General features: G+C 48.1%; 5 protein-coding genes across 5 annotated transcripts; 4 read left to right on the top strand and 1 right to left on the bottom strand.

Annotated features, from left to right (window-relative positions):
* Positions 1 to 4,136: 4,136 nt before the first annotated feature.
* BDV38DRAFT_238588 (M13 family metallopeptidase) lies at positions 4,137 to 7,383 on the top strand. Its single transcript, XM_032053684.1, has 6 exons — positions 4,137 to 4,277; positions 4,335 to 4,561; positions 4,625 to 5,130; positions 5,181 to 6,282; positions 6,352 to 6,752; positions 6,852 to 7,383. The coding sequence occupies exons 1-6, from the start codon at positions 4,234 to 4,236 to the stop codon at positions 6,927 to 6,929; spliced, it is 2,358 nt and encodes a 785-aa protein (XP_031917130.1). The 5' UTR covers positions 4,137 to 4,233; the 3' UTR covers positions 6,930 to 7,383.
* Positions 7,384 to 10,060: 2,677 nt separating this feature from the next.
* BDV38DRAFT_219803 (mitotic regulator LTE1) lies at positions 10,061 to 15,587 on the top strand. The gene is made up of 3 exons (XM_032052776.1): positions 10,061 to 10,686; positions 10,772 to 15,099; positions 15,158 to 15,587. Exons 1-3 carry the CDS (start codon positions 10,298 to 10,300, stop codon positions 15,403 to 15,405), a joined length of 4,965 nt encoding a protein of 1,654 aa, XP_031917129.1. The 5' UTR covers positions 10,061 to 10,297; the 3' UTR covers positions 15,406 to 15,587.
* Positions 15,588 to 16,017: 430 nt separating this feature from the next.
* Positions 16,018 to 19,401, top strand: BDV38DRAFT_238584 (DIL and Ankyrin domain protein). Its single transcript, XM_032053683.1, has 4 exons — positions 16,018 to 16,339; positions 16,518 to 16,960; positions 17,027 to 17,431; positions 17,484 to 19,401. The coding sequence occupies exons 1-4, from the start codon at positions 16,150 to 16,152 to the stop codon at positions 18,966 to 18,968; spliced, it is 2,523 nt and encodes an 840-aa protein (XP_031917128.1). The 5' UTR covers positions 16,018 to 16,149; the 3' UTR covers positions 18,969 to 19,401.
* A 1,246-nt stretch (positions 19,402 to 20,647) lies between these two features.
* Positions 20,648 to 22,849, top strand: BDV38DRAFT_238580 (uncharacterized protein). Its single transcript, XM_032053682.1, has one exon. It carries the CDS (start codon positions 20,933 to 20,935, stop codon positions 22,496 to 22,498), a length of 1,566 nt encoding a protein of 521 aa, XP_031917127.1. The 5' UTR covers positions 20,648 to 20,932; the 3' UTR covers positions 22,499 to 22,849.
* Positions 22,850 to 24,149: 1,300 nt separating this feature from the next.
* On the bottom strand, positions 24,150 to 26,588 carry BDV38DRAFT_268765 (putative TBC domain protein; the record flags this gene model as incomplete). The annotated part of the gene is made up of 1 exon (XM_032056836.1): positions 24,150 to 26,588. The coding sequence occupies one exon, from the start codon at positions 26,586 to 26,588 to the stop codon at positions 24,150 to 24,152; it is 2,439 nt and encodes an 812-aa protein (XP_031917126.1).
* Positions 26,589 to 27,148: the final 560 nt, after the last annotated feature.

Raw genomic sequence — 27,148 nt, 5'->3', positions numbered from 1 at the left:
TCGAACATACTCCATACATAACTTGATATGGTGTATTGCATGATGATTACCTAAGGTTTCATCCCTAAAATCTCAGCCGGCATGTTGGTTACGACGTTAACTCCGTCCCTCCTACAATGTACAATGCACATACTCCGTAGCCTTGCCGGTGTCTCCGATCCAAAATTTCCACTGGTTCCCACTCGTCCCCCCTTGTCCTGCCAGAACCTGCAACCGAACATTGCCACGAGGTACGGATGCGACGCACGGATCGACAGATGTTTGCTAGAATAACAAGGGCTGCTTCTTCGCGGATTCTATTACGGCTGATAAGAACCCTCACTAGTACCCAGCACTATTGATGAGATATTTCATTCCTATTCACTCAGGTTATGGTATTTGAATTTCCTGACATTCGTATTTTGGATCTTTTTGCCGAGGATTTTGGGGAAGGGAATTATGGGGCTGAAAAGAAATGAGCTCGTAAATCAGTTCCCGATAGATCAGAATAATAAAATTGATCAGGAATGATTCGTATGGCTGTTTGGAGGATTTCTGGAGTTTGAACCTAAAAAACTTCATCCACCTCGCTTATAACCAGTGCTCAAAGTGTAACCCAGTTAATTAATTATATGACAAGATCGACCCATACAATATGTAGAAAGAACAATCGCCGTAATTATAGAACATACGAAGTAGATGGAAGGGAAGGCAAGAAAAGAAAATCACGAATCTTAACAAGGACTGTCAATAATACTCGAACACCGTAATGATCATCCTATAAACCTTGGTATTATTGGTGAAAGACCGTGTGATCATTGCCTACCTTACTACTAGTACGATTGTACACACAGCACTCACTTGTCGAGTCATGCGGGTGGTCCCAGGCCCATGGTAGTAGGGACCAACACCTGCTCTGTGGTATCACTTACTACTAGTACCGGCGCCCCCCTTCCCCCCTAAAATCATCGCCCAAAGGATGGTTCTCTCACCTGAAGAAACCATGGAAAGTCTATTGTTCGAATCGCAAACTTTATTCCAAGATCTGTGCCCTACTGCAATGAAAAGTTTGGTAGACGATGATATTCAAAGTTTCAGACATATAAAATAAGAAAAACCAAAAAAAAAGCAAGTCCTCCTCCCCGAAAGATCCCTGGGGAAACAACCACGAAAAAAAAAAGACAAAAAAAAACCCCCCCAAAACTCCTCGAAATCAGCATGTGGGTCTTCCGGTGCGTCGGATTTCATTCTTCCGGTTTCAGCTTTACGACGAACAAGGCCGCCGCTCCGACACTAAGGCAGGGGGGGCAGTCAAGGTCCGGCCGCCAGGACCCATTCCATCCATCACAATCTTTACGAGTCCTGAGCAAACAATGCTTCAGCTCATCTCGAACAGGTAAACAATGCCATGCGTTGCAAACACATCCACGGGATCTCGTTTGATGGATCATATTAATAGTCGTTAATGTATCGATGTCTATTGTTGTTTTGCTGCCCTTTTGAATTTATTTATTTTTTTTGTCTCACTCACTCATTTTTCTTTCTGTTTACTTCTTTGAGTATTCCGTGATCTCGAATTCAAATCATCATGTCTGGATTACTTGTAGTTCATTGATTACGGTACTCCGTACAGAGTACATTGTACGAATTAAGTAAACTTACGGGGTCAGCAGCCACGACGGGAACTTGTGACAAGGGTGCAATTTATGTGGACTACATTCTGCAGCACTTCTTGTGCCTGTGCTCAGTTGACAATAGGACAACGGGCTATCACTAAACATCATATGCCTGATGTTCTAGCAGGCATGACAATGGAGGAAATCCAATATACATCCTAGATGTTTATTCGAATACTATTACACTATGTCTAACTATGCATAAAGCTTATCTCAGCGTTCACTCGAAGTTGATTCATAGTTTAGAGGTCAACACTAAAAGCTCTCCAGTGCCATGCAGTTTGACATAGTCTCCTAGTCTTTCATTTCGTTTCTTCCCCTTCTCTCCCCCGCAAATAGAGGCACGTACATACATAAGAAACAGTGCTTATCTAGTACACCATGTAGACCTTGAGGCACGGGGTGATACTGATCTCTCCTGCATTCGTATTAGCTCAATCTAGTACGTCTTTGCAAGTTTGAGGCCTCCTAAGCCCAAATTTGACAGGTTAAGTTCACTGCTACTGGCTCTTGCCAATTGTCTTGGATGTGTAACTTAAACTGAAGGATCCCCCAAGCCATGTGTTCTTTATTGCCTAAAGGAGCAAATGATCCTCGTCCATAACATGTTTTATTTTCGCAGCCCCACCGCCCAGGCGGAGTGCTTCCACTGTAAGTTTTCATAACCCTGATCCATGCCATGCCGTCACCGCCAATATTATTGACTTCCAACTTCCAAGGCAACCCTCAGGGCACACCTGTCAGAAGGTGTACGATATGTACTGCAAACGCATGATGGATCACAATTCTGTGCGTCTCGCGTGGCAGTGGAAGCGCTCAGACTCCAATATCGTCTTAAACCCTAGTCCCTTTCATCCTGGTCGGGAGAGTTCTAGAAACGGCAGTCCACATCTGCCGGCAATTAGTTTCGTTTGATATTCTTACGGATTGGTGGCTGGGCCGGTTAGTGTTGGGTCTAATTTCTCGCGTGGCTTCTTCCGCTCACGAGCCAAGCCAATATGCTCAGCTACTATAGGTCCACTGTTTCCCCAACCTTTAGCGACGACTTGGGTGAATCCTAGTTGATACATTCTCCCTTCTACAGCGGAACGCCGGGAAGAAAGCCAAAACAAGGTTATCCGGCTAGTCGCCATGTCTCATCTATATGATAGATTTGTATCCATTGCTGATTGGTACTTAGACAATCTGACATATACCACTGCGAATGTCAACTTCAGTACTAGTACTCCACACAATCAGTAATGACTCTAGAATGCTCCAGAAAATTGATAATCAGTGGGAAAAAAAATCTGTTCTAATTTACTGAAGAATTCATGCTCCGTAGATCATTTACCGCTATGGAGATAGGAAACTAGGCCAACAACGTTGGGTATCATTCTAGACCAGTCGCTTCACCAATTGTTTTTGTCTCTAACCAATGCCAATGATCTCTTCTTCTCCGCGGAGCCGTTCATCACCATTTCATTGGTAAATATACCGTTTTCAATGCCCCAAATCCCGAACATTGTGCGAAGCATTTCTTCCTGGTTGCGGAGCTGTTCGTATTTGAACTGGATTACAAGCAGAAACACCTAATACCTAACTGAATCCGGGATATGATTTCCTTATGTTCTCATGGTCAGTTGTTAGCTACTAGGGTCTACGATCATATCATCATCGTAGTATATTTTACTACTCGCGAGGTTGAAAAAGTGCGTTGTCATATATATATATATATGTCTTCACCCGGGATCGAGCAGCCCTACAGAATACATCATATCTACGTGCGGACTGGAATTTTAGCAAAGCTCTGCGTTCTCACTGAAGTTGGACAACAAGGTTTGTTAGCCTTGACGTTATGATACATCAGGGTGTATCTTAGACACTATACAAGACCAACCAAATTTGGTCAGGGATTCGTACTGTGTATATGTCTTGATTGGCATGGCGAGTTGTGATGACGCCGATGCGCTCATTTCCGAGGTTGTCATGCCCAAATTGGTGTATTCATTCAATTGGTAGCTAGACAGCTCCTGTCATAAACCATCTTTAGGTACTACAGGACATGCAACATTTTATAGTAAGAAAGCCTGGCAAACTCAGGTTAATGCCTTCATCGTTGAGCCAATTTGACATAAGCTCAAAAGGAGTTGTGGGGCGCTCGTTTTGTCCAATGAAACAGTATCTGTGTTGAAGTCAGTCGAGTAGGTGAGGCACATCCGGAAAACTGTTCTTTGAGATCGCGTCAATCGTACTAGATGGGCTCACCTGAAACTTTCTTTATTTCTTTCTTTTTTCCCCCTTCTTCTTAACAGTGAATGTTCTTTGTTTTTTTCGAGATGTCCAGCGAAGCAAACATAAATTTACACTTAGGGTCGGCATTTCTGAACGTAGCATATAAAGCTGACTCATCAATGATAAACATGTGACGCCATCAATGGATTTGAAACAACGACCATGCCTCCTAATTCATCTCCTTCCTCTTGATTGCTTCTCGATGGTGCCAGGTAAGGCATTTATATGAAAGTATATTGCGGACTAGTGGGATCTTCATTATCTTATACCATTGAATGTGATTGTACCCCGTGTGAAAGGTGAGATGCGCGGCCTGCAGGACAGCATGCCCAGCTCCCCCCTTAAAAGGTAAGCAGTCGATCATTTCGTTACACAGCGGCAGGATGCTTATCATGTATGTACCAGCGATGGGGAGCTTGAAAGCACCTCCCTCTTGCGAGACGTTTCGACTCCCGAGCTTGAGAAAAGCCGATCGTTTCTTGGATATTCCGAAGATGCCGAAACCCATATTGGAGAGCTTCGGGAGGGCCCTGTGAGGAACAATGCAACGTGGTTCTCACTTGCCCGCTGTACAATATTTGCAATTCTGTCATTTATTTCAGTCTCTTATTATTTTTGGTTTATAATTCCTAGTACGTCACCGTTACCCTTACCATTTTCCTTACTTTCACTGACCTAGTGGCTGGTTGTATCAGACGGACCATCTGAAAGCGTTCCTCCGCGTCCTGTGACAACTTCGATTTGCGAGAGCCCCGAATGTGTACACGCCGCATCTGAGATTCTCTATAACCTTGACCCGAATTATGATCAAATTAATCCCTGCACCGATTTCGATCAGTATGTCTGCGGGGGTTGGCGAGAACGGCATGACATGCGCCCTGACCAGGGTGCCATATTTGCTGGAACTATGATGAGTGAAACTGCGCAGACGCGCCTTCGCCACTTACTTAGCTCCTCAAAACCTTCGGAGCCGGCTGATTCAAACAATTTTGAGAAATTGAAGGCAGCATACACTGCCTGTATGGACGAGACGACAGTCACTAAGCGGGGAAGCAAACCGCTAGATAATATGCTGGCCGAGTTCGAGAAGATATATAGCCGAGATTTGACCTCTCTTAGAGGATCGAATACCGACCTAACAAAAGCAATACTCTACCTCATGGAATCCGGTGTCGAGGCCCTGGTATCCCCGTTTGTTGCTGTGAGTAATCCACGCTCCTTTTTGGCTTTGAACCTGCCTTACATTTATAGTCTGACGATCGTGACCCGGACTCGGTCGCAATATTTGTGAACCCCCTTGGTGAAATCGGACTTCCAGCAAGGGAATACTATAACAATACGGAAACTGTCAAAGAATACACTACAGTAGTGGAGAAAGTGCTTGGAGAATTTACCGCTGGTGGCGGGACCAAGTACCACCTGCGTGACGTCGTTGCTTTCGAAGCGAAAATAGCAGATGTTACGCCGGACACACAAAGCCAAGAAGATGTGACCAAGTCCTATAACCCGCGGACCATTGAGGAGACACAATCTCTCCTTCCACAAATCTCCATGTCAGATATAATATCAGCGTTGGCACCATCGGGTTATAGAGGTGACCGTTTGATAGTGGGCTCTCCGTCCTATATGGAAGCATTATCATCCATTTTAAGCGATACCCCAAGGGAGATCATCAATCTTTATTTCAACTGGAAAATTATCCAGACCTACGCAGATGAAATAGAAGACGCGAAAATCCAGCCTCTTCGTGAATTTAACAATAGGCTTGCAGGAAAGGACCCACAGGCCACAGAAGAAAGATGGCGAAAATGCATTAAGTCCCTGGACGATAACCTTGGCTGGACATTGAGCCGCTTTTACGTTCTCGATTCGTTCTCGGAAGCGTCAAAGGAACTTGGTGATCAGATAGTGTCAGACATCAAGGAGCGTTTCGTGTATACCTTACGTCAGACAAGTTGGATGCCCTCCGAAGTGAGAGATCTGGCGATCAAGAAAGTTGGGAATATTGTTCAGAAGATTGGCTACCCCACAAAAAGTCCTAATGTGATGGACCCAGCAGACGTGGAGAGATACTATCAGCACCTCAAGGTATCCAACGAAACTTTCTTCGAGAATACAGTTGCCGCCGCAAAGTTCGACCTATACAATGAATGGTCGAAGCTAGGAAAGCCGACAGATAAAAATGAATGGAGCATGACTGCGCCCACTGTAAATGCATATTACAACCCTCCTGGCAATGAGATCGTTTTCCCTGCCGGAATTATGCAACCGCCAGCATTTTACGGGCCGTCTGCTCCTTTGTACCTGGCTTATGGAGCGTTTGGAGCTGTTAGTGGACACGAGCTATCACATGGTAAGTAGCGAGACAACATGTATAGTTGGGGGCAACTGAGGGACGTATTGACTTACATTGCTGCAATAGCATTCGATTCGACGGGTAGACACTACGACGAGACTGGAAACTATACTGATTGGTGGGATGACAAGACGGTCGACGCGTTCGAAGAACGAGCCCAGTGTTTCGTCGACCAGTACTCGGAATTCACCGCTCCTGAGCAGGATTCGGAGCCCCTCCACGTCAACGGACGTCTTACTCTTGGTGAGAACATCGCGGATGCTGGAGGCATTGGTGCGGCATATCACGCTTGGAAAAAGCATGAGCAGGTCTCCCCGGATCCTCAGCTACCTGGCCTTTCAAAGTTTACCAAGGAGCAGCTCTTCTTCATTTCATATGCAAACTGGTGGTGTAGTAAGACTACTGCAGAAGCCGCTCGAAAGGCTATCTACAACGACCCACATGCCCCCAAACCAGCAAGGATTATTGTGAGTGCTATGGTTTTCTTTTTGCTTCTTCAGTTTTGAACCAGTTTTTGTGATTAAATAGAACATCTTACGAAGCAGCGCAGCTTACGATCACGACAGGGAACGATGGAAAATTCTCGAGAATTCAAGGAAGCGTTTAACTGCCCGACAAAGAAGCCCGTCTGCAAGCTCTGGTAGCTGAAAAGGACGAAGTTGTGGACTATCCATTATCCAACGATGAATGACGCAATTTTGTGGGAATAATTATTGGTTTATTTTGCAATTCTATCTGTGCGTAAAGAATGAGTCACAAGCTTTATTTACGGGCTAATTTCTTCGAAGACATCTGGGGTCCTACCAGGTAGGCTTATAATTAGCCTGTGATCGCACTATTTGCCTTGCTGTGTAATACTACTGATAGCCACCGCGCTTTTCTTCTTACCGCCTCTAAAATATATCTTTGCGAGATATGTGCTCGTGACAGGTCAATTGCCTTGCTGGTAGGCTGCCTAAACACGGGCAAAAGACCACTTCATTGTTCAAGGCCAACAGAGTTTGACATGAGACAGTAGTCGACTTGAGAGAATCCCCACATAATGTAAGAAAAGGCCTAGCGTTGAGTTGACCGGCTCATATTGGCTTCTTAAGGTTTCGGATCGAAGATCAGATGGCTACTTTTCTTAAACCGTCCCGAATTCACAAAAGTACGGAGTATAGCTCATGTTTCTTCTGATCATATGAGCAAGAAGTTGAAGTATATACTCTATCGTGTTGCAGTATGCATGCAGATAGTTAACTCACTACGGACTACGGACTACGGACTAACGGAACGACAGGGAGGTGGGTTCTGACTTTTGACCCATCAACTTTCCCTGATCCGAACTTCACCCTATTCGCTGCCTTCCATTATGAATCTTGGATAGCTTCTCGTGGCCCCGAAGTAGGGTAAATCACTCTCTTAACGTCCAACCGCACTGGGTATATTGATCCACTTTAGTAGGTACTGCAAGGCTTCGGCGCCTTACATCTAAATTTTGGCAGTCTAAGCCCTAATGATTAGAGGTCAGTTTGCGGTTAGTTTTCTTTGTCGTCTGTTGGGGCTGCCTTGTACTTCAACGATCATTCTTTTAGGTATTTTTAACCGTTCTCTTTGTGCTTTTTGAGACGAAGTTCCCTAATCAATGAACTGAACGGGAATTTGGTACTGAACAAAGGTACGTACACTCTCATATAGAGGGTCCCGCCCATTATACTCCGTAGATCTATCTATCTCCTTTTCTAGGAATAGAAAGTTCTAGAGGTCTAGCTACCTGAATAGGAGACATGTTTTTTTTTTCTTTTTTATCTTTTAGGAAAACTATCCTCGCCTGGTTGTGGAATCATTCCATCCCTTAAATACTGGACGCTAAGGGACGATCGTCCTCAGACCCGCCACAACGGTCAACAGGCTAACCGGAAGAATGATAGTCCAAGGTTGATAGACGGCGTCATTCCCGAGGCTGGTAAAACTCCTGTCATTTTGGGGCCCTGAACTCTGCTTGCTATTGGCACCTAACGGCTTCCGAATACCCCGACCAACGCAAGTGCTAATGTAAGTCGACTGCACGCAGCTTGGACGGATTGGCCAATGTGATTTCATGCTGGTTATTATTATTATTATTATTATTCTTATTTATGATCTTTTTCTCTTTTCATTTTTCCTTCTAGGATTCCCCCCCCCTTTTTTTTTAATCTCCCCTTTTGCCTTGTATTATAGCCGAGGAGAGTATCTCCTTTTCTTTATTTCCTCTCTCCCCTTTCCTTTAAATCCTGTGCAGTTGGGATCTAAGGGGTATTATTAATGAATAATGTTGGGTAATATCCAGGATGTCGGAAATGGGCTGATCATTCGATGTGCCCAAATTCCCAATTTTCAAGAGGCTCCACATTCCTTACTGTCCCTAAATTCCGAGGTTGGAGACTGCACCTCGCGGACTGGCCCTTATTAACACCAGAAGGGGAAGAAAAGAAATATGATACGTAAAAAAAGAAAAGAAAAAAAAAAAAGCAAAAGTGAAAGAAAGCTCTAATATTCCCAAGGCCTTGGGTCCAATCATGGAGCTCTTTTCTTTTCTTTTCTCTTCGTTTTATTTTAGCTCCGTGAGGTAGTATTTTTGACAGGCTATTCGATGCTACCTCGCGGGCTATTGAAGTAGACATCAACTGTCGGTAAGCCGACCACAGAAAGTCTGATTTGACAGATCGAGGTGTGTCGAGTGTAGAATCAATGCACGAGCATCGCCAGCATTGTAGAATAGGTAGATAAATTTGAACCCGATCAACTCTTATGAGTCGGGCCTGAGGGCGCCCATGACGAGTCTAATTCTATGGAACCATTTATCATCATGTAATAGATAGTAATCCACTCACACCCGAGGAACTCTTACTCTAACTAGCAGTAGGTATAGAAAGTCGATAAGAAGTCGAGTGTATGGCATGACAGCCTTTGATCAGAGATAGACGCGTCGTTCTCACGGCCACTTAGTCTCCTAACGAGTCGTACCGCGGTTACAATTTACTGGGGCGAGGTCGTCCCACGATCTGGATTTTGGTTGATCAACACCTTCTCAGCTGACCGACTTTTAAAAGAGAACTACTAGTAGGCGATTCAGTAGTTCACGAGTACTCCGCACTTGGTATGGCTAAGATCATCATCGGAGGGTGAAGCCAAGTGGGTGACTTAATATCTGCAATCCCTCGAAAGAGGGACTCCCCTCTCGTTTAGTACCAAGTGAACATACTTGCTTTCAGGAAATATACTTTGACTATCAGATCCTCCGCAGAATGCGCCAAAATTCCTTGAAGTGCCTTGCCTCGCTGATAAATTAGGGAAAAAAAAAGAATTAAATATCTCGAAACAAAATAAAAGAGGAAGAGGAAAAAAAAAAAAAAGAGATCAAACAGTCCTTTTGGGTTTCTTGAGTGTATTGTACCAAGTTTCCCAACAAGACGACTTGCTGGATGGTTCCTCTCGGCTGCAGTGGATGGTTCCGCTCTGTTGGAACTCTTTTAGTACGGAGGACAGTAGTTTTTCACTGGTTAGTGGCCACTAAATCTGTACCTTTAGGCCTCTTTTTCCTCTTTCTCCAACTCCACCGCGCCGCTCCTCCTCCACTCTCTTTATCCCGTTCTTTTTTTAATGATCACTGTTTACGTCGTTCTTACTGGTACTTTTTCTATTGATATTATTCCTCCCTCTTCACTGTACCTACGATTTTCTTTTTCTGGTTGTTTCCCGAATATCGACTACCATCTTCCCTACGACATAACAAAGAAAGAAAAGAAAATCCCCATGTCCCGTCGCATTTACACGAACGTTTGATCTTTCCAATCGTACTGAGTCTGGTCATGTCGTGTCACAAGAACGGACTGCGATCCCGGCTGAGGCTGTTAATGCTCTCTTATACTATCTAGAATTTTTCAACTCGGTGGATGAAAGGTTCTATATTCGCCATCCGTAAGGGGAGGGACCCTCTCCTGGTCCTTGGTGAGAAGAGGCGTGTGTTGGGTACACTCCCTTATCCAACATGGAGCCGAATACGTCGCTCGTTGAGTCGCCCGGTGGGAAACTTGGTCATGCACAAGGCAAATCGATAACAGCTTTACTCGAACGTAACTTGGGTTCGAATACGCAGAGCAGTCCCGAGGACAAGAATGCGACATGCACTTTGCGACGCGCCCACACAGTGGCACAGGGAAACAATGTGGGAGAGAAAATAAAACTGGGCTCGAAGACAGCAAGGGAGAGAATAGCAACGTCATTTCTACGAGTGAAGGACAGTCATGAATTACTTCGGAAGCGTTCCTCCAAACGACTCGACGCCCCGGCCTCTCCACGTGATACGCCTGCAGCAACGAGAGAACCGAACCATTTCACGGTTGGAAATGTTGGTCAGAATGGAAAGATTTTCCTGAGGTAAGGCTAGGTTGTAATTCGCTAGGACTCGTGCGACGGGTGTTACAAACTGAACAGAGAACTAACTAGTGCGCTTACCTTTTAGACCGATTCGGAACCAGTCTCTTAAGGAACCTCGTCCACAGCCCTTTGCTCCGTCCGACGACCAATCCAAAGGCGAGCACGTCCACTCGCGCGGACTCGATGGTCATAGAGTGGACGAACCTTCGCGGTGGTCCAACTCGCAGCTCTCGGAGCTGCGCCCGGAACTCGTACCTGAAGAAACGTGCGACGACGGTCAGTCGATCAAAACAGAATTGACGCGATCTGGACCATATCGTTCCCTCCGTCGTCCACGTCCCAGAGCGCGCTCCTTTTCAACAATTTCGGAGCAGGGATCAACCTTTCGTGTAGGAGCCAACGGGGACTTCCGTATTTTCATTGATCGATCAGAGGACCGACCCAAGTCTGCAGATGGATCTTTACGCCCAAACCCGGGGACTTCAATACCCCATTACGGCTGGGACTTTTCCCATTATGGTGCCGATGGAAGCACTCCCCTGTACAATTCTATATACTCGAGGGCCTCGTTATCCGACAACTTTCTCGCCGCGCGCTTCTTGCGGGAAAGTTTGAACCCTGGTCCGATCTCTGATATTTATCTTAGCCAACCAGATAGGCCGTCCTTTGCCGCCTCGATGTTCTCGGGAACACCTGCCATAGAGTTAACCCGGGGCTCTACTGCCACCGACAAACCAATTCTCTACGAGCTGAAGGAGCCCATTGAGCCGTCCATTTTCGAGAATTTGGTTTCGGAGATGGATGATGGTAGGGTAGTTCGGTATATTCCTCGTACCAAGGACATCAGCGCTGCTACCCCGGCCCGCATCGTCGCGCAGATATCGTCCGAATCTTTCATGGATTATGAACTGGTCTCGGATTTCTTTCTTACCTTTCGTTCATATCTCTCCGCCAGCTCTCTCCTTGCTCTTCTGCTTGCACGACTGCAGTGGGCAATTAACCGCCTGCAAGACGATGGGAGAATCATTCGTATTCGCACGTTTGCAGCTCTCCGACATTGGATCTTGAATTACTTTGTCGATGATTTTATTCCCGACTATGACCTTCGGGTTCGTTTCTGTGAAACGATCAATCGTATGTACGATAATGTCAAGGCTCGAGAAGGTGGCGGAACGAGTGATCTAAAGATCCTCATCGACCTCAAACGATGCTGGTATGGAAGATGTTCTGCCTACTGGGATTTCCAGGATCAACACATCGCATATCACACCCCAGACTACCTCATTGTTCCGGGCGGTGATGAACAGCTAGCGACAGGCTATGCTGAAAGCCAACTAAAAATGGTCCGTACTACAAGTAGTCAGGATCGTGAAGGCCGGCCTCGGCCACCACATGTGCGGAATGATTCATCAGCTACGGCCAAAAGTATGCCAGTTTCGGCGGACAGTGACCGGAGTTTTCACGCAACGTCGTGTTCGCTACCGCCTAAATCTCCCAAACGCCTCTCTATGTTAGTTATGGACACCAAGGGGCCACATCCAGTACCTCTTACGCCTTTGAAGCCAGTGGGGTCACTGCAGGATCCCCCTACTTCTTCCCCAGTCACATCGAGGCGCTTTCCCTTTCATAGCCATGCACATAAACGCAGTGGTAGCTTCTCAGATTCTGCGCGAGACGGCAGAGTGCATTCATCTTTGCTCAAACTCGACTCTCAAGGGCACCTCGCAACCCCGGATACCTTGAACCTCGGCAGCTTGATACGCGGTGAACTATATGCTCCGGCTGAGTCGTATATGACAATGATGGCCCCGCCATCTCCCCCTCTGCCGTCGTCATCTGGCACGGACCGACGAAGCCAGCCTGAAGAGACATTTAAGCCTGCTACTTCGAGTTCTGGCGTCAAGACGATTATTGGGTCGATACGCCGTGCTCTGAACGGCAGAAATGGAGCCCAAGGTGCATCTACGCGGAACACCAACGGGCCTTTCTCCCCGTCAACTCGAGGCAAAACGTCGGCTATGCCAACAAATGTCTCGTATGGTTCGGATTATTACCGAGACAGGAAGGCAGCGACCGCGGCCAAGAAACCGACGCGAATTGATATCTTGTGTGATAGGTCGTTGCAACAGTACCACCGTGCTCTTACTGGGTATGCCGATGCCAAAGAAGGTGACCTAGTTCAGGAGGTGGGTACTCCACGGTCCAGAAGATCCTGGCTCGGACACGGTGTAGATGGCGATGAACTTGACCACCCGGCCCTTCGGCCTGACCAAGGCCGAGCTAAAAGCGTATTGACGGGTGGCAGTAAATCTATCGTCATCGTTGATGACACTGGTTTAAGAAATCCTCTCATGTCGGGCGCAGTTGGTCTCGAACAACCCCCCGGCTTTCTGAATGGTGAGAATTCACCTATTACTCCGAGAGCTACTTCTTTCTATCCTCAATCCCAAAGATCAACAGTTGCCGGTGATGAATATATGTTGCCCATATATTTTGACGACACGGACACTAGATCACTAAGCAGAGCCTCCCATTTCCTGCGCCCGCCAGGCCTCTTTGCATCACAAAGATCTAGCTCTGTAGGGCGTGGGTCGACATCCTGGAAAAGGACCTCACCATCACTCCGTCTTCGCAAATATGCTTCTTTCCAGAGTGGAATATCAAGACAGCGTCTAGCAGTGGTCGCCGAGCCAGATCTTCCGAGTTTAGACCAAGGCTCGCCTGGAAATGTTGAGAAACCGGCTGGTCCGACACTTCGCAGACGCCCTGGTGGAGATCTACGTCAGATGCGAGATGGCCTTGGCAGTCCATTACGTTCACATCCAGCGTCTTTTGTGTCAGGTACCACTTACCAAAGCTCCACCGCTGATAGCGCAGCTACACACTTAGCAGATGTTCATTCGAGGCCTCAGACCCATTTAATTCCTCCTAACCCTCGATTCTCACTCCTACAAACACATTCATCACAGGACCTAAGGCGTTCATTCGAGGCCGCCATTGCGCAGTTTGCGCAAATTCCAGACGACGACGACGGGGGAGTCGAGTCAGCATTGATGAAGCTTGAAGGCAAATGGACAGGAATGTCCACTGACACTGCTGCCGAGCCGCAACAAACCACCCAGGTCCAAGGTAGCGCACGTGAACAGGAGTTCCACCACACTCCTCATACTCGCACGGGATGGGACACTGGGGTCCATAGACGCCAAACATTGGCCAGCGAAAGTTCGACTTATTCGCACTTGCGAGGGCGCAGTGTTCCTCGCAGGCCTTATTCCGAGTCGCTTGCAGAGTCGGAAGATTCGTACAGCTCTATACCTCTCCTTGAACGTGGACTCAGCGATGAATCAATGAAAAAGCCTAGCCAGAGCCGGATCAGTTCACATCAGGCTGTGTCTGGTCGAGTACAGCCAAGTGACGCATCAAGTAAATACACATGGGATACAGAATCATCGCACCCTTCCTTCGATATTGTGAAGGAGACCGAAAGTATCAAGCGCATTCCACGAGGCTCAACGTTCCCGGCGCCTCACGGCTTTAGTCACCGTCTCTCAGGCCTTTCTGAGGATTCTGCTGACTTAATCAATTCCCAAGAGGCCGCCAATCAACGGCTTTCACTTTATACCGACAGCATGAGCCGATCGTCGTTAGGTATACCACGCCATCCTCTCGCGCACCCCCCTACTCCTCCAATGACCATACAACATCGATCTGTGACCTCTTGTGCATCTCCCTTGAATCCTGCTCTTTTCCAGGCCCCTCCCTTGACACCGGATCCATCTCCCAGTCGAAACATCGAGCCAGCGCCCATGCGAGCAATAAATACACAACACGTCTCTAGCGATGTTCTTTCTCGGTCAGAATGGGACCGTCAATACCAGTATCCCGAACCTGACCATGTACCTTTCATCCTTTCTTGTGAATCCCAAACTCTCGCCCAACAATTGACGATAATTGAAATGGCTGCACTTAGTGAAATCGACTGGAAGGATCTTGTTGACATGAGATGGAGTAGTGGATCTCCCTCATCGGTGAGCTGGGTGCAATTTCTCATGGAAGAGGAACGCCGGGGCATCGATCTTGTAGTGGGACGTTTCAACCTAATGGTGAAATGGATTCTCTCGGAGATAGTTCTCACACGTGATATCCATGAACGGGCTCGCACTATTACGAAATTCATCCATACGGCTGCACATGCCAGACACATGTGTAATTATGCGACCATGCTTCAGATTGCCATTGCGCTATCTTCTACCGACTGCTCTCGGCTTCAAAGGACTTGGTCACTTGTGCCATCTGATGATAAAAGTCTCTTAAAAGATATGGAAGTGCTTATACAGCCAGTGCGTAATTTCCATGACCTTCGTGTCGAAATGGAAACAGCAAATGTACAAGGAGGTTGCATTCCATTTGTTGGTAAGTTTCATCTTGCAGCCCACAGATAGTTTGAGAGCGAAAGCTAACTGGAGAATAGGTTTGTATGTACATGACCTTACATACAACTCTCAGAAGCCGGCACAGGTTGCAGCCCATGATGGAGAGCCTTTGATCAATTTCGAACGCTATCGCACAACCGCCAAGATAGTGAAAAGTCTTCTTCGCTTGATTGATGCTAGTACCAAGTACACCTTTGCGCCGGTGCAGGGCATTATCGAACGCTGCCTCTGGATTGCATCGCTCTCGGAAGAGGAAATCCAAACTCATAGCAAGCAGCTTGAGTAATTGATCACCGTTGCCCGGCAAGATTTCACGAGAATAGATAAAATAGGGAGGAACCAAACGCCATATTTGATCCCTTCGAAGTATACCCGATATAATATCCACTCATAATACCCAAGCCTTTTGCTTTGTGCGATTGCTATTTATTAACGACTTTGTTATTTCTGATCATGAACTGCGAACACATGTATATTATATACTTGCATCGGTCTGCCTGCCTGCCTGTCTTTTTCTGTTTTCTTTCTTTCTTTCTTTTTTTTTGTCCTGCTTTGGTCGTTAAAATTTTGAGGGATTGTTGCTATTTGGGTATTGATCTGATATCGGTTCGGGTCTAAGGTTACTTATGCGAGCATTAGCGTTGTTGATATGGATCTAATGGGTTGGAAGCATGAGCGTGAAGCGCCATTTGTTTTGAATTATGGTTCTTATTTCATCTATATAAATCAAACATTGCCCATTTATCTAAAACATGGCGCCGGAGACAACTCCGGGTGGAGATGTCTGGGAAATCAGGCATTCAAGAAAGCTGCATGACTGGCCGTGTTGATCTACGTAGTCACTCCTCGGCCAGGAACATCCCAATCTCCTTGCCTCCCGAACCCATTCAGACCTTCTCTTGTCCTGAAGAAGGAAGAGGACAATATTCTCCATTGTTACCATTATCTTCTCCTCCATGGAGCTAGTACCCCTCCTACGATCCCTTTTCCTCTTTGTTGGTTCTTGAAGCTGGCTTGATTTTCCGTTATTATGGATTCGACCGCTTCCCTCCGCGGGGCTTCGGACGAGCTCGACCGCAACGGTAGTGATCCTGACCTCATTCATGCTCACAAAAAGCAACTTTCCCAAGAGCTTCCGGATGATTTACCCAAATCTTTGGACGACCGTCGTTCCGTCCCCGTGATTCAACCCGAGACTGAGATGTATGATGGTTGGCAAGGTTCGCAACTTCTTCCCCGCTGTGCGGTCGCGTAGGCTGCAGGAGCTAAAGATAGTTTCCGGGATCACGGAGACTTTCCCACAACTTTATATACAAATAGGAGCGCGCTACCCCGTCGTGCTCAAACCAAAAGTCCTGAAGACGGAAGAATGCTGACCTCGGTCTCTTCTCACCCTAGGCCAATCCCAGTTTCTCACAACACCAGTGGCCGCGAAACCGTTGAGTTTCAGTCTCGCCTTGGATGATCACTCGCATGATGACGAACATAGTTTACAGGCCCAGTATGGACGGGGCCTTGCGGCTGCGGTGGATGAGGACAACGAGTCGACTACCACGGCTCGACTGGAGGATAGCGATGCCCGGCTGATGGAGATGCTTGCTGCGCAGGCGGCCCACCGCGAAGTAGATTCACTGGGAGCGGATGAAGAAACAATCGCAACGGACGAAAAGCTATCGGGAACAGAGAAGAAGGATATTTTACAACGAAGTTTGAACATGGCTGCGAGCAACGGCGATGTAGAACGTGTGCGCAAGTTGGTACAGGGCAAAGCGAAAGACTATGTGGATGTGAATCTGCCAGATGAGGAGGGAACCGTGCCGTTAATTTATGCCAGTTGCTTTGTATGTAATCCATTCCCTGGCTACTGCTGTTTATTCAATGCGTTTACCGCGGCTGACTGGATCCAGGGGCACCAAGACGTAGTTTCAGCTCTTTTGAGCGCAGGGGCCAATGTTGACCAACAGGATCGCAATCAATGGAGCGCCTTGATGTGGGCCATGACGAACAGGCACAAGACGATTGCGAAGATTCTTCTCGATCACGGAGCGTCGCCGGATATCAAGTCCTCGTCTGGAGGCACTGCGTTTGATTTTGCCCAGCCGGGAAGTGAGATTTCGGAATACCTGCATGAGAATGGCTATCACTTTGGCCCTACTGTGATTGAGGATGATTTTTACGACGCTGGTTTGGCGCACGGGCGGTTCGAGGAGGAACTTGCAGAGACTGAGATGAAAAGAAGGATGATGATGGAAGAGAGTGCTATTAATCTGGAAGTTGATCTATCGAGCCTGGGGCTCGATGAGAAATATGATGTAAGTGTACAGCTTTACCTGCACGTGGAGAGGCTGACTCTGAACTGCCTAGCAGGCACTCGATGAGGAAGAGCTGGAAGAAGAACAACAGGAATTTGTCTGGGATCGATGCCTGAACGACCAAATGTTCGTCTTCCAGGAGAGCGAACTAGAGAGGATCTTAGATATAATCATCACCAACATGACCCCGCAGCGATCTCCATCGCAGAAGCCAGTCCCCGCCAACCTCCTTTTCCTCAGTGCCCGGTACGCACATTACCATGCTAGCCCGGAATTACTCGCGAAGCTACTCGTCTCGGCGACGGATAAGATCAACGATGTTGTTGAACGTCATCAATGGGACATGACAATATTGGCATTCTGGATGTCGAACGCCACCTTGCTTTTACATTACCTGAAAAAGGATGGGGGTCTCGTGGAGGCGACTGTGGAGTTCCAATTGCACCTGGCGGAGCTTATAAATGAGATATTCATTTTAATCATTCGGGACGCTGAGCGCCGAATGAATAAGGTACTAGACGAGGCGATGCTCGATCATGAGACGATCCCTGGACTAGAGGATGTTCACTTCCAAAACGAGTGGAAGCTTTTCCGCTCCAAGTCCAAGGCCAAAGCCCCCGAGCCCGCCGAGAAGCGCTTCCGACCACCATCACCGCGGCGGCGAGCACAGGTTTCACCGCGGAATATCACTTCCCTGCTATCTTCCACACTTTTTGTGCTAGACCTTTACGATGTCCACTCTGTCATTATTACTCAAATCCTCTCACAGCTGCTGTACTGGCTGGGAGCAGAGATCTTCAATCGCATTATGACCACCAAACGTTACTTAGCCCGGACCAAGGCCATGCAGATTCGTATGAACGTATCAACCTTGGAAGATTGGGCACGTAACAATAACCGACAGCCCGAACATTATGAGAATGGGTCTATGACTAGCACTGGCGAAAGCACTATGGACGCCGCCCGCAGACACCTGGCCCCGGTAATCCAGCTATTACAATGGCTGCAGTGCTTCTCATCTTTAGGAGATGATTTCGAGTCCCTTGTCACCACTTTGCTTCAATTACAACAACTGACGCCCGCCCAGCTTCTTCACGCGGTTAAATCATATCGGCCTGAGGTAGGGGAGAAGGGTCTCACCAAGCCAGCGACGAAATTCCTTATTGAACTGCAACGCGATCCTGACCTGCTGTTCCGAGAACAAGCAAAACTTCAAGGGGCCAAAGAGCAAGCGGCGGAGCCAGAGGCAGGGCAGATGGAGGGGCGGCCGCGGACTCCTCGACAAGATCAACCTGATGATCAAGCCTCGGCCGCATCTCCAAGGTCTTTCATGACATCACCGCGTATGGATGAGCGAAATGGAGGCAACGGGATCTTCTTGGACCCATCCCTGACCCTTCCCTTCTCATTACCTACTAGTACCGACATGTTGATCAGTTACGGGGCCGGATGGGGCGGCACCAACCGGGAACGAGCACGCAAGTACATTCCTACCGTGCCTCCAGAGGTGCTGAGTCGGTTCGATCGTGACAGTTGAAGCGAAGATCGTTGTGCTGCCTGACCGTTGTGATATACCCCCGCGCTAGAAGTGATTTTTGTTTAGCGGCATATGAATTCGAGTATATACAATTTTAAAAAAAACCAAAAATTTTGGCCTTGGCTGCCGCATTTCCCTATGTATCCAGGTTAAAAATCTATGACAGAGAAAAAATCTTGAGAGAAAATTGGGATTGGCAATGGTCCCAACCGAAGTAGAAGGGTAGCAAGAAAATGCAATTTTAAATGAGAGGAAACCCTATTGTATGACAGAACCAAGGTGAGATCCCACGCATCTTGTAAGTACATAAGGATAATCATTAGGGTTACTGGATGCGGAGGGGAAACGAGAGGAGAAGGTAGTGTTGGAACATCTATATGAAACGAATCCCCGGGAAGGGACTGTGGTTTAATATACAGACGGGGGTGGTTCCCCATTACTCGTTTAATGACATTAATTATACTTAGTTAATTGTCTACCACTCCCAGTCTTGGTATGTAGTAGTAATACTATGTAGTATGTATATACATGCATACATGCAATTACCTTGTTTTTGATAGGGACCTCCCGTTTCAGGCATCCCGAGGCGGGATTTGGTCATTTTAGAAGCAAGTTACCAAAACAAATAAAATAAAATAATAGGTAATAAAAAATAACTTCCTTCTCTTCGGCAATCCACTCCTTCCAATAGTTGCTTTTTTCTTTGTTTTTTTTTTTTTTTTTTTTTTTTTTTTTTTTTTTTTTTTTTTTTTTTTTTTTTCTCTCTCGCAATGAAATGGGGAATCTGGTCGGGTTTGAGAAAACTCCCTCAACTCGTTTTCCTATTAGCCATGGTGAATAGATTGCCTTCCAGGTTAAGCCAAATCGAGCACTTGCAAACGAACTGGCCGCTCCACTTTTCTTCTTTTTTCGGCCCCGATGCTCAAGGCATCAATATTTTTTTTCTCTTTAATGTAATCTGGACTTCGTTTTGACTTTTGACTCTCAGTCTGTGCGGAAAATTGTCCCGTGTGTCTCATCAGTCACTCCTGGAATAGTAGTCGATGTCTTACTTGCTCGTATACCGATATCTCTTGTTCTTTTTTCTTTTGAGGAAATAATGGATAGGGAGATAGATATCTAGTACTTGACAGACAACAACAGACACCCCAAGCTATCTATCATGTTCTGTCGGACCGACCCGCCCAGAAATCGATAGATGGTATGCATTGCTTACTTGCTTGGTTTGCTCGGAGAATTTGACCCGAAGCCTTTCGATTGGCGATAAGAACATCTGGACTCGTCGTCATCAACAGCGCCAGTCCTACGCAATGATGCTCTAGTGGCCGGCGCCAGTCCACTGATCCACTTCGTTCACAATTCGGGACAAGGGTGTTATCCGCTTTGGGACACGTATCGACCTCCATCTAAGCTTCCTGCATATATAGATTCCTGTCCATATCAGTTTAGTATCGAATCTGTGCTCGATGAATTCGGCAAATCCTCGCTTCAGGCAGACACTTCGCGCTCCTGAGGCACTCCTGCTCTTTCCTCTTCGAGCTAGTGCCTTGCGGACACTTGGCCTGTTCTAGTAAGTGGCTGTTTTCCTCTTTTGGGGCGGTTCCCTATTTGGGAGATCCGGGGGTTGTTCTTCTTTTCTTTTTCTTTTCTTTTTCTTTCTTTTTTATCATTGACATGGTTGATCACCTCCTTCTTGGACCTCGACCTCTACTACTTGTACTGCCCCATCCTGCTCTTTGACATCCCCCCTCCCCTCTCTTTCTTTTGCCTTTCCGATATGCCTTTGGTATACTGCTCTTCCGTCTCTACATCTCTCTTCCTCCTCCTCATGCATTGATTGCGCAATGGGGCTGTAAACCTGGTCTCTCTGTGTGACTTTCTATATCCTATAACACCTTCTCCACCGTGGATCACCATTCCTTGGACCTGTCTTTGCTCGGGTATCCTTCCGCTCCTAATCGAGTATGCTACTCACATTGAAGCCGTCTTCTCAGAACGGGATCAAAGGCCCTCATGACTACGCTATCGTTCGTCAGTCTATCCCAACTCCTCGGTCCTCTCCGCCCTCCGCGCCTGATCCCGCTGCGGCCATTGTAGCATCCAAGAGATCCTCCGGGGACTACTCTATGGAATCTTCTCGTGGTGGCTTGCCGCCTCCCTCGACTCTGGCATTGCCGCCGCCGGATGTCGGCTTCTCCGCCATGAATTCTGTGAATCAACCACTGCCGCGCCCTCCGGCGCAACGGCAGAGCGCCGATGATACCAGTCAGTACTGGCATGCGAAAGCTGAGGAAGACCGGAGAAGGCAAGAGGAAGAACGAACCCGTCAGGAATCGCTGCGTCTAGAGCAGCGGAAGATCGAACAGAGTATGCTTCGAGATTCTTTGCAAGCCGGCGTACCTCCTCATATGATTCCGCTCATATTCGCGGGCATCAGCCAGAATGGCGTCCCGCAATCAGTCATAGAATGGACCCAACAACATATGACACAGGCGCCTGCCGGTCCCCGTGCGCCACCAGCTTCGGCACCGGCTCTATCTCATCCATCTCAGCGGCGCAGCTTGCACGCCCGAGGAGAGTCTCGCTCCATTCCCCCTGGTCCGTATGCGGCTCCACCACCGCAACAGGTCGTACCTCCACCGGGGATCCTGTTATCACAACCTCTTCCTCCTTCGGGGCCACCACCCGCTCCGCAGCCACTCGGCCGGTCTCCATTACCCAATGGACCAGCGGATCCCCGGGGTCCGCCCATGCCGCGACCGAATCCTGGTGAACCGCTGGTTCAACATCAACCTCCGATTAACTTGAGCAACGTTCATTATGCCCCGGGATCATCTATCCCGCATGCTCAGCATGTAGGGAGCAAGCCGGATAGTCACCACCGACAATCTCCATCCCTGTACTTTCATCACTGGGTCCCTCCAAGTCAGTCCCAACCGAATACGCCTTCCGGAAGGATCCGACAAGAATCGCCCTTCGCATCGCAAGTCTCTCGTCGCCCAGAGTATCAAAGTTCCCCGGGACGGAAAAGAAAAGCCACCGGCCATCACCAGCCGGCTCCTTTCCCGTCATCACGCCCTTCTGAAACAGTTCCCGGTGCTTCTCAAATCTCCCGACCAGGCTCCCCATTGGGGTCAGTTCCGCGTGCCGAACCTTCGGTTCATAGCCGTCAGCACAGCAGCGCATCCGCTATGTATGAGCCCCGTGGCCTAGAGCAGTCAGGTTTTGAACGCAGTAGCACAGCTGCGAGCGCAACTCATCATGCGCAGAGTGTGATACCTCCCACAGAAGACCCGGGTTTAAGAAAGGACTATAACCGAGTAGACGCTCTAGAACGTCGGGGCGAGCCGACTCCAACGGAGGGTAGCGCGCAGTACCCACCTGCAGCGCCCCAACTACAGTATTCTTCTAGTATCGGGACTGCACCCCCTGACTCAGATTTGGACAGCAGTCCCGGGCCTTCTCCAACTTCAGGAATACCTCGAGCACCCACCCAGCCTGGTGACCATGGTGCTGCGCCCCCCAGGTAATCATCTGTGGGGTTGCGCAAACAATCGTCTATTCTATACATACGACCATGTCGTCCCTATACCAATTGATTGGTCGACGAAATAGATGACTTTACGAAGCAGTCTACCAAAAGCATGTTCTTGTTTTCAACCAGCTCCCCCTCCCTCTGAAACCCGACTCTCCTTTGTATTCTCTTTGTTCTCTACCAATCCATTCCACCTTCTACAGTGATCTCACATGTATACCACTCACCCCTCCCGACTGGCTCGCGGAGGCCATCTACATATGACATATTATCTCCTGTATTTACTGGAATCTGTTACCGGCGCTTGAGGTGCGGTGCTAGATACCCAAGAAAGCAAGAACAAAAATAATCAATCAAACCATATCACTCACACATGACCTTCTTGATCCTTCTAGAATTTTTCTAGAACCGAGATTTCTAGCTTTTTATGTAATAGATACCTGAAATCTCCGTACGCCGGAGTAAGGCCTAACCTTTTTTTTTTTTTTTTTTACAAATACATACTACTCTACTCCATACTTCAGGGGTGACACTCGGTACTACTTGATACTAGTTTCCTAGCTCCCCACCCCCTTCTATATGCAAAGCTGGTCTTATGATACTTTTTTCATAATTTTTTTTCTTGTTTCTTCTAATCCCCTCGATTTGGGCAACAAATGAGAAGAATAGATACACAGACAAATAGATAGGGAATTGTTTAGACACACACCGTAGGAGACAAAAGGGAAGGGGTATCAGGGATAACAGTGTTCTTCTTGCTGTGGCTTTGATATATAAAACAAAATGAAAGAAAAGGAAAATAAGACAGACAGGGAGAGAGGAAAGGACAAATACAGACGTTAGTTCAGGGAAGAAAAGAAAAGAAAAGGAAACAGCGAATGGTGGGACAAGTACGCGTTGTGCAGGGAATGTAATGTGAAGAATGATAACGCAACGAAAAAAATGAGACCTTGCAAATGAGTAGACTGTATTGATAAAGAAAAGAGGAATGTAGAAATGAGTTGTGTAGGTGACCGAAGACGAAAGTTTTGGTCAAGCTCTTCGTTGTAGGTTTTAATGAGTGAGGGACAATCAAGGGTCGACCGATCGACCGGGGAAGGAGTGCTCTTGGTCGCGTGCCGGATGATGTGTTGGTTTGAACGTAGAGTCTCGCGGTATACTGGATAAGGTTTTTTGATGGGATTGATTGTATTAGGGAAAGGACCGGGGCAGGGACTCTCTAGGGGGAGGATATATTAGGTGCGTAGTGTGATGGAGGGAGTCCCTGTTGGAGGAGTAAGACATGGACCATGTCTTGCTTTGAGCTGTATAGTATGTGCATCCGGTCCCTGGTGTAGATTCATACGACTTAGAAGTCGTGCGGAGTTCGTGATGTGAAAGCCATTAGAAGCTGTATTAGGATAAGGAAGGCGTTCGTGGACAAAAAAAAAGGGTGAATTTTGTCCGAGATCATCAATAATCGTGCGAGTCAAATCGTCCATCAATGGTTTGAGGGTTTCGAAGCTGGTATAGCCTCGAGATAATTAGGTATTATAATGGAGAGCCGTAAAATAAAATATGGAAGGTAGAAGGTGTTTCTACCATGTCATCACATCACACATCACGTCACAACATCATCGAAACCTTGAATGTTTTGAAACCCGGCCTTATACAAGGGCCTTTTTCCGACGGTGGACTTTCCATTCTGCCTTCGCGACGCGCATGAATAGTTCAACATCCTTTATCGGAACCCAGCTGGTGAGCACCTTCATGGCGTTCTCAAAATCCGATTCAAGGATAATTTCCCGCATGCCATCAATAAGAGCCGCCGATGTTGCATGGAGGACATCCAAGCCCTTGCCAAAGGCACTTGCGTCGGGGCCCTCAGTCTTTAAGCCTGAGCCAACTGTATCCTCAGCATCGCCAAGGAGCATAAAAACATCCCACACACGCAGCTGGGCTGGGAACGGAATAGAGTAATTGAAGAGAGTGAGATACCAACGTGTACCGTAGGCAGTAGGTGGGATCCCGAGTTCATTCAGTTTCATGGCAACCTCCCCTCCCTCCAGCCACCCTCGTTCAAAGTCGGCCAGAGCCTCCATTAGGCCTTCGAAGCCTGACCGGTATAGTTGCTCTAGCCCTCGTAGCTGCCATAGACGGACGAGCATGATAAAGGCGTGTTCTTCATCATAGTAAGCAAGAAGGGTTGCAGCAAGGGCTGCCATGCCCTGAACATAGCCTGTGTCTGGGAAATACAAAGACATCGCATGTAGCACGCGGAACAGTAGACGTTGGCCGCCACGATACCGCCGACGAAACATGATATGACTAGTGATGGTCCTTGGGACATCGATATCGATCTGTACGTCATCGGGTGACGATACGAACTGGTAATCATTGTAAGCGTCAATGAGCTCCTCCACCGTAGGACTATCGCTGCGCTTTTTGGCGCTCGCCTCTAGAAAGGCGTACCAGGCAGTCGACCTCCATCGGTCAGGTATGCCTTTCCACGTCCGTTCAATAAGCTTGGAGCTCTTTGTGTCAAACTCGAATGTCATGCCACCACCAGCTCTGCTGCTCTTTGTCGGCCTCGCCATCTTTGTCCATTTGTCTTCCCTTCGCCACTCTCTCTTCCTGGCCGCACGCATAGCAGCTGTGTTTATACCTTGTCCACTGGCATCGACTGGGTGTGTGAGCATGTCGGCGGCCTCGTCTTTGAATCGGCGGTCGCGATTGTGAGGAAGATGATTTGTCGCTTGACGAAATCGTGAAGTTGACCGTCGCACTGGCGAACTATACGCGCTCTGCGACGACGAAGGGCGGACTGCTGGGGCAGAAATCTTTCGGTTTGGAGACCGACCCGCAAATGAACGGTTACTCGCCAGAGCAGACGGAGGCCGAATGGAATGTTTCCGACGGGGGCTTTCTGAGGCAAGGAGCAGACTAGTAGATACCCGTTGGATCGGACTAGGCTCCGTACCATCATTCGAGTTGCTGGTAGGAGAGCGAATAAAACCATATCTATCCACATCTCCCGCCTTGATATTGTGCCAGTACTCAATCCCGCCAGCTAGTTCATTGGGCTCTTTCTTGATGCTCGGGGCAGGCTCAGGACCAACTGAGGACACTATGCTCTTGGTTTCCGTGCCAGACACACTGGCGCCTGAAAAGCGAGACGTCTCCTCACTTGTCGGACCTGCCTCTTCCCAGAGCACACCGTTCTCCACAGCCAGGGCTCTCGCCACTTCCGAGTCTGTCACATTCTCATCACCTTTCTCATACATCAGCCTGACCCGACGCGACAGCATATCCTCGTCTGCGGAAATAACTCTGCTGGGCATAGCGCTTCGTCTGACACGAAGCGACGGTGGCAGTTTCGAACGCCTTACAGGGGCTTCTAAAAGTTCTGCCTCCGTGCCATTCTGCTCTGTTAGAGCAGTGGATGTAGGTATCGGGTCCTCGATATCTTCCTGCCTATCTCTTGGCTCCTGGGTGTCTTCCTCATCGTCATTTTGTTCTAGCTGCTTCAACCTCTGTCTTGCTTCCTCTTTAATGAGACTGCCGCGCTTAGAGAACCTCATGGACTGCGGCGCAAGGCCGTCGAAAGACGAATTGGGTATATCCAACGATAGTCCATTGAAGGGAGCTTCTATGGGAGGAACAGGTGGTGGCGAGTCCGAATCTCTTTCCAACTCTGTAGACTTTTTGCCCCATAGTCCGCTAAGTTTACGCTCCGACCACCGAGATCCAGGGCGCGACCCCGGCCGAGAGCCCGGCCGAGAACTAGGACGAGATCCAGCGTCATTGACGACAATGCTAGGAATGGAGCGCAATGAGCGCAGGCTGACAACTGATTTCGCACCATCTGGCCCTAGCATCCTCCCGTCTTTCGTTCGCGGCCGTTCATTCCTATGCGACGAGAGTGGAGGGCGTGATGGGTCTCCGGGATAACTTGATGGTACGTTAACTGCAAGTGATTTCTTTCCGGAGCACAATGGGTAATCAACTGGGGTAGGCAACGAGGCAGATCTGACAGCCAGGGGGGCTTCTGCGGCGACGGTTTCTTCGTAAGGAACGGCGTGAATGGTCGAACTAGACTCCGACATCACGGCGCCAGGCAACGAAGCGGATCGCTTATCCTCCACCATTATCCTGGCATGACTTGTTCTGTATTTATCCTCGTGACCGCATTGATTTGTGGACGCTTTCCCTTCAACTTCTGCCGTGGGAAGGCGGACGGGGACGAACGGTTGGTTTTCAAGGGAGGGAGGCAGGCGGGGAGGGGAGGCGCTTGAAGGAGGCAAAGGAATGGACTATTATTCCACGAAGAATCCCGCGCCGGAGATCACCGCTGGCAGTTCAATGGAGTGGTCAAGAAAGTATAAAGGAGGGACACTAGTGAAAGTACATTTCTTGAGCCGTTGAACATGACCGCCCCCGGCGACGAGATTAATTTTCCCAGTAGGAGACAGAAGAAAGAAGAGAGGAGATTTGAATTGGGTCGCAATTGACCTGCGGCTCCCTCCTTGATTTTGCTTGGCGCGAATGAAAGGACAAGCTTTCCTCGTAACCCTAATTCCCTGGGAAAGGATCGGAAATCAATCTCTGAAATTCAGGAACGGGGAGTAAGGACTGAGCAATGTTCACCTCGAACTAATGAGATCTC

Source organism: Aspergillus pseudotamarii, assembly GCF_009193445.1.
Source record: "Aspergillus pseudotamarii strain CBS 117625 unplaced genomic scaffold BDV38scaffold_9, whole genome shotgun sequence".
NCBI lineage: Eukaryota > Fungi > Ascomycota > Eurotiomycetes > Eurotiales > Aspergillaceae > Aspergillus > Aspergillus pseudotamarii.
This window is presented reverse-complemented; position numbering and strand designations above follow the sequence as displayed.

Bases quoted from the DNA above. Each gene is read 5' to 3' on its own strand.
- BDV38DRAFT_238588 (XM_032053684.1), top strand. From the start codon at position 4,234: ATGCGCGGCCTGCAGGACAGCATGCCCAGCTCCCCCCTTAAAAG. The intron at 4,278-4,334 runs GTAAGCAGTCGA...TGTATGTACCAG, and splicing joins CCCAGCTCCCCCCTTAAAAG to CGATGGGGAGCTTGAAAGCA. The intron at 6,753-6,851 runs GTGAGTGCTATG...CGATCACGACAG, and splicing joins CCAAACCAGCAAGGATTATT to GGAACGATGGAAAATTCTCG.
- BDV38DRAFT_238580 (XM_032053682.1), top strand. From the start codon at position 20,933: ATGCTACTCACATTGAAGCCGTCTTCTCAGAACGGGATCAAAGGCCCT.
- BDV38DRAFT_219803 (XM_032052776.1), top strand. From the start codon at position 10,298: ATGGAGCCGAATACGTCGCTCGTTGAGTCGCCCGGTGGGAAACTTGGT. The intron at 10,687-10,771 runs GTAAGGCTAGGT...CTTACCTTTTAG, and splicing joins AATGGAAAGATTTTCCTGAG to ACCGATTCGGAACCAGTCTC. The intron at 15,100-15,157 runs GTAAGTTTCATC...ACTGGAGAATAG, and splicing joins AGGTTGCATTCCATTTGTTG to GTTTGTATGTACATGACCTT.
- BDV38DRAFT_238584 (XM_032053683.1), top strand. From the start codon at position 16,150: ATGGATTCGACCGCTTCCCTCCGCGGGGCTTCGGACGAGCTCGACCGC. The intron at 16,340-16,517 runs GTTCGCAACTTC...TTCTCACCCTAG, and splicing joins GATGTATGATGGTTGGCAAG to GCCAATCCCAGTTTCTCACA. The intron at 17,432-17,483 runs GTAAGTGTACAG...TGAACTGCCTAG, and splicing joins GGCTCGATGAGAAATATGAT to CAGGCACTCGATGAGGAAGA.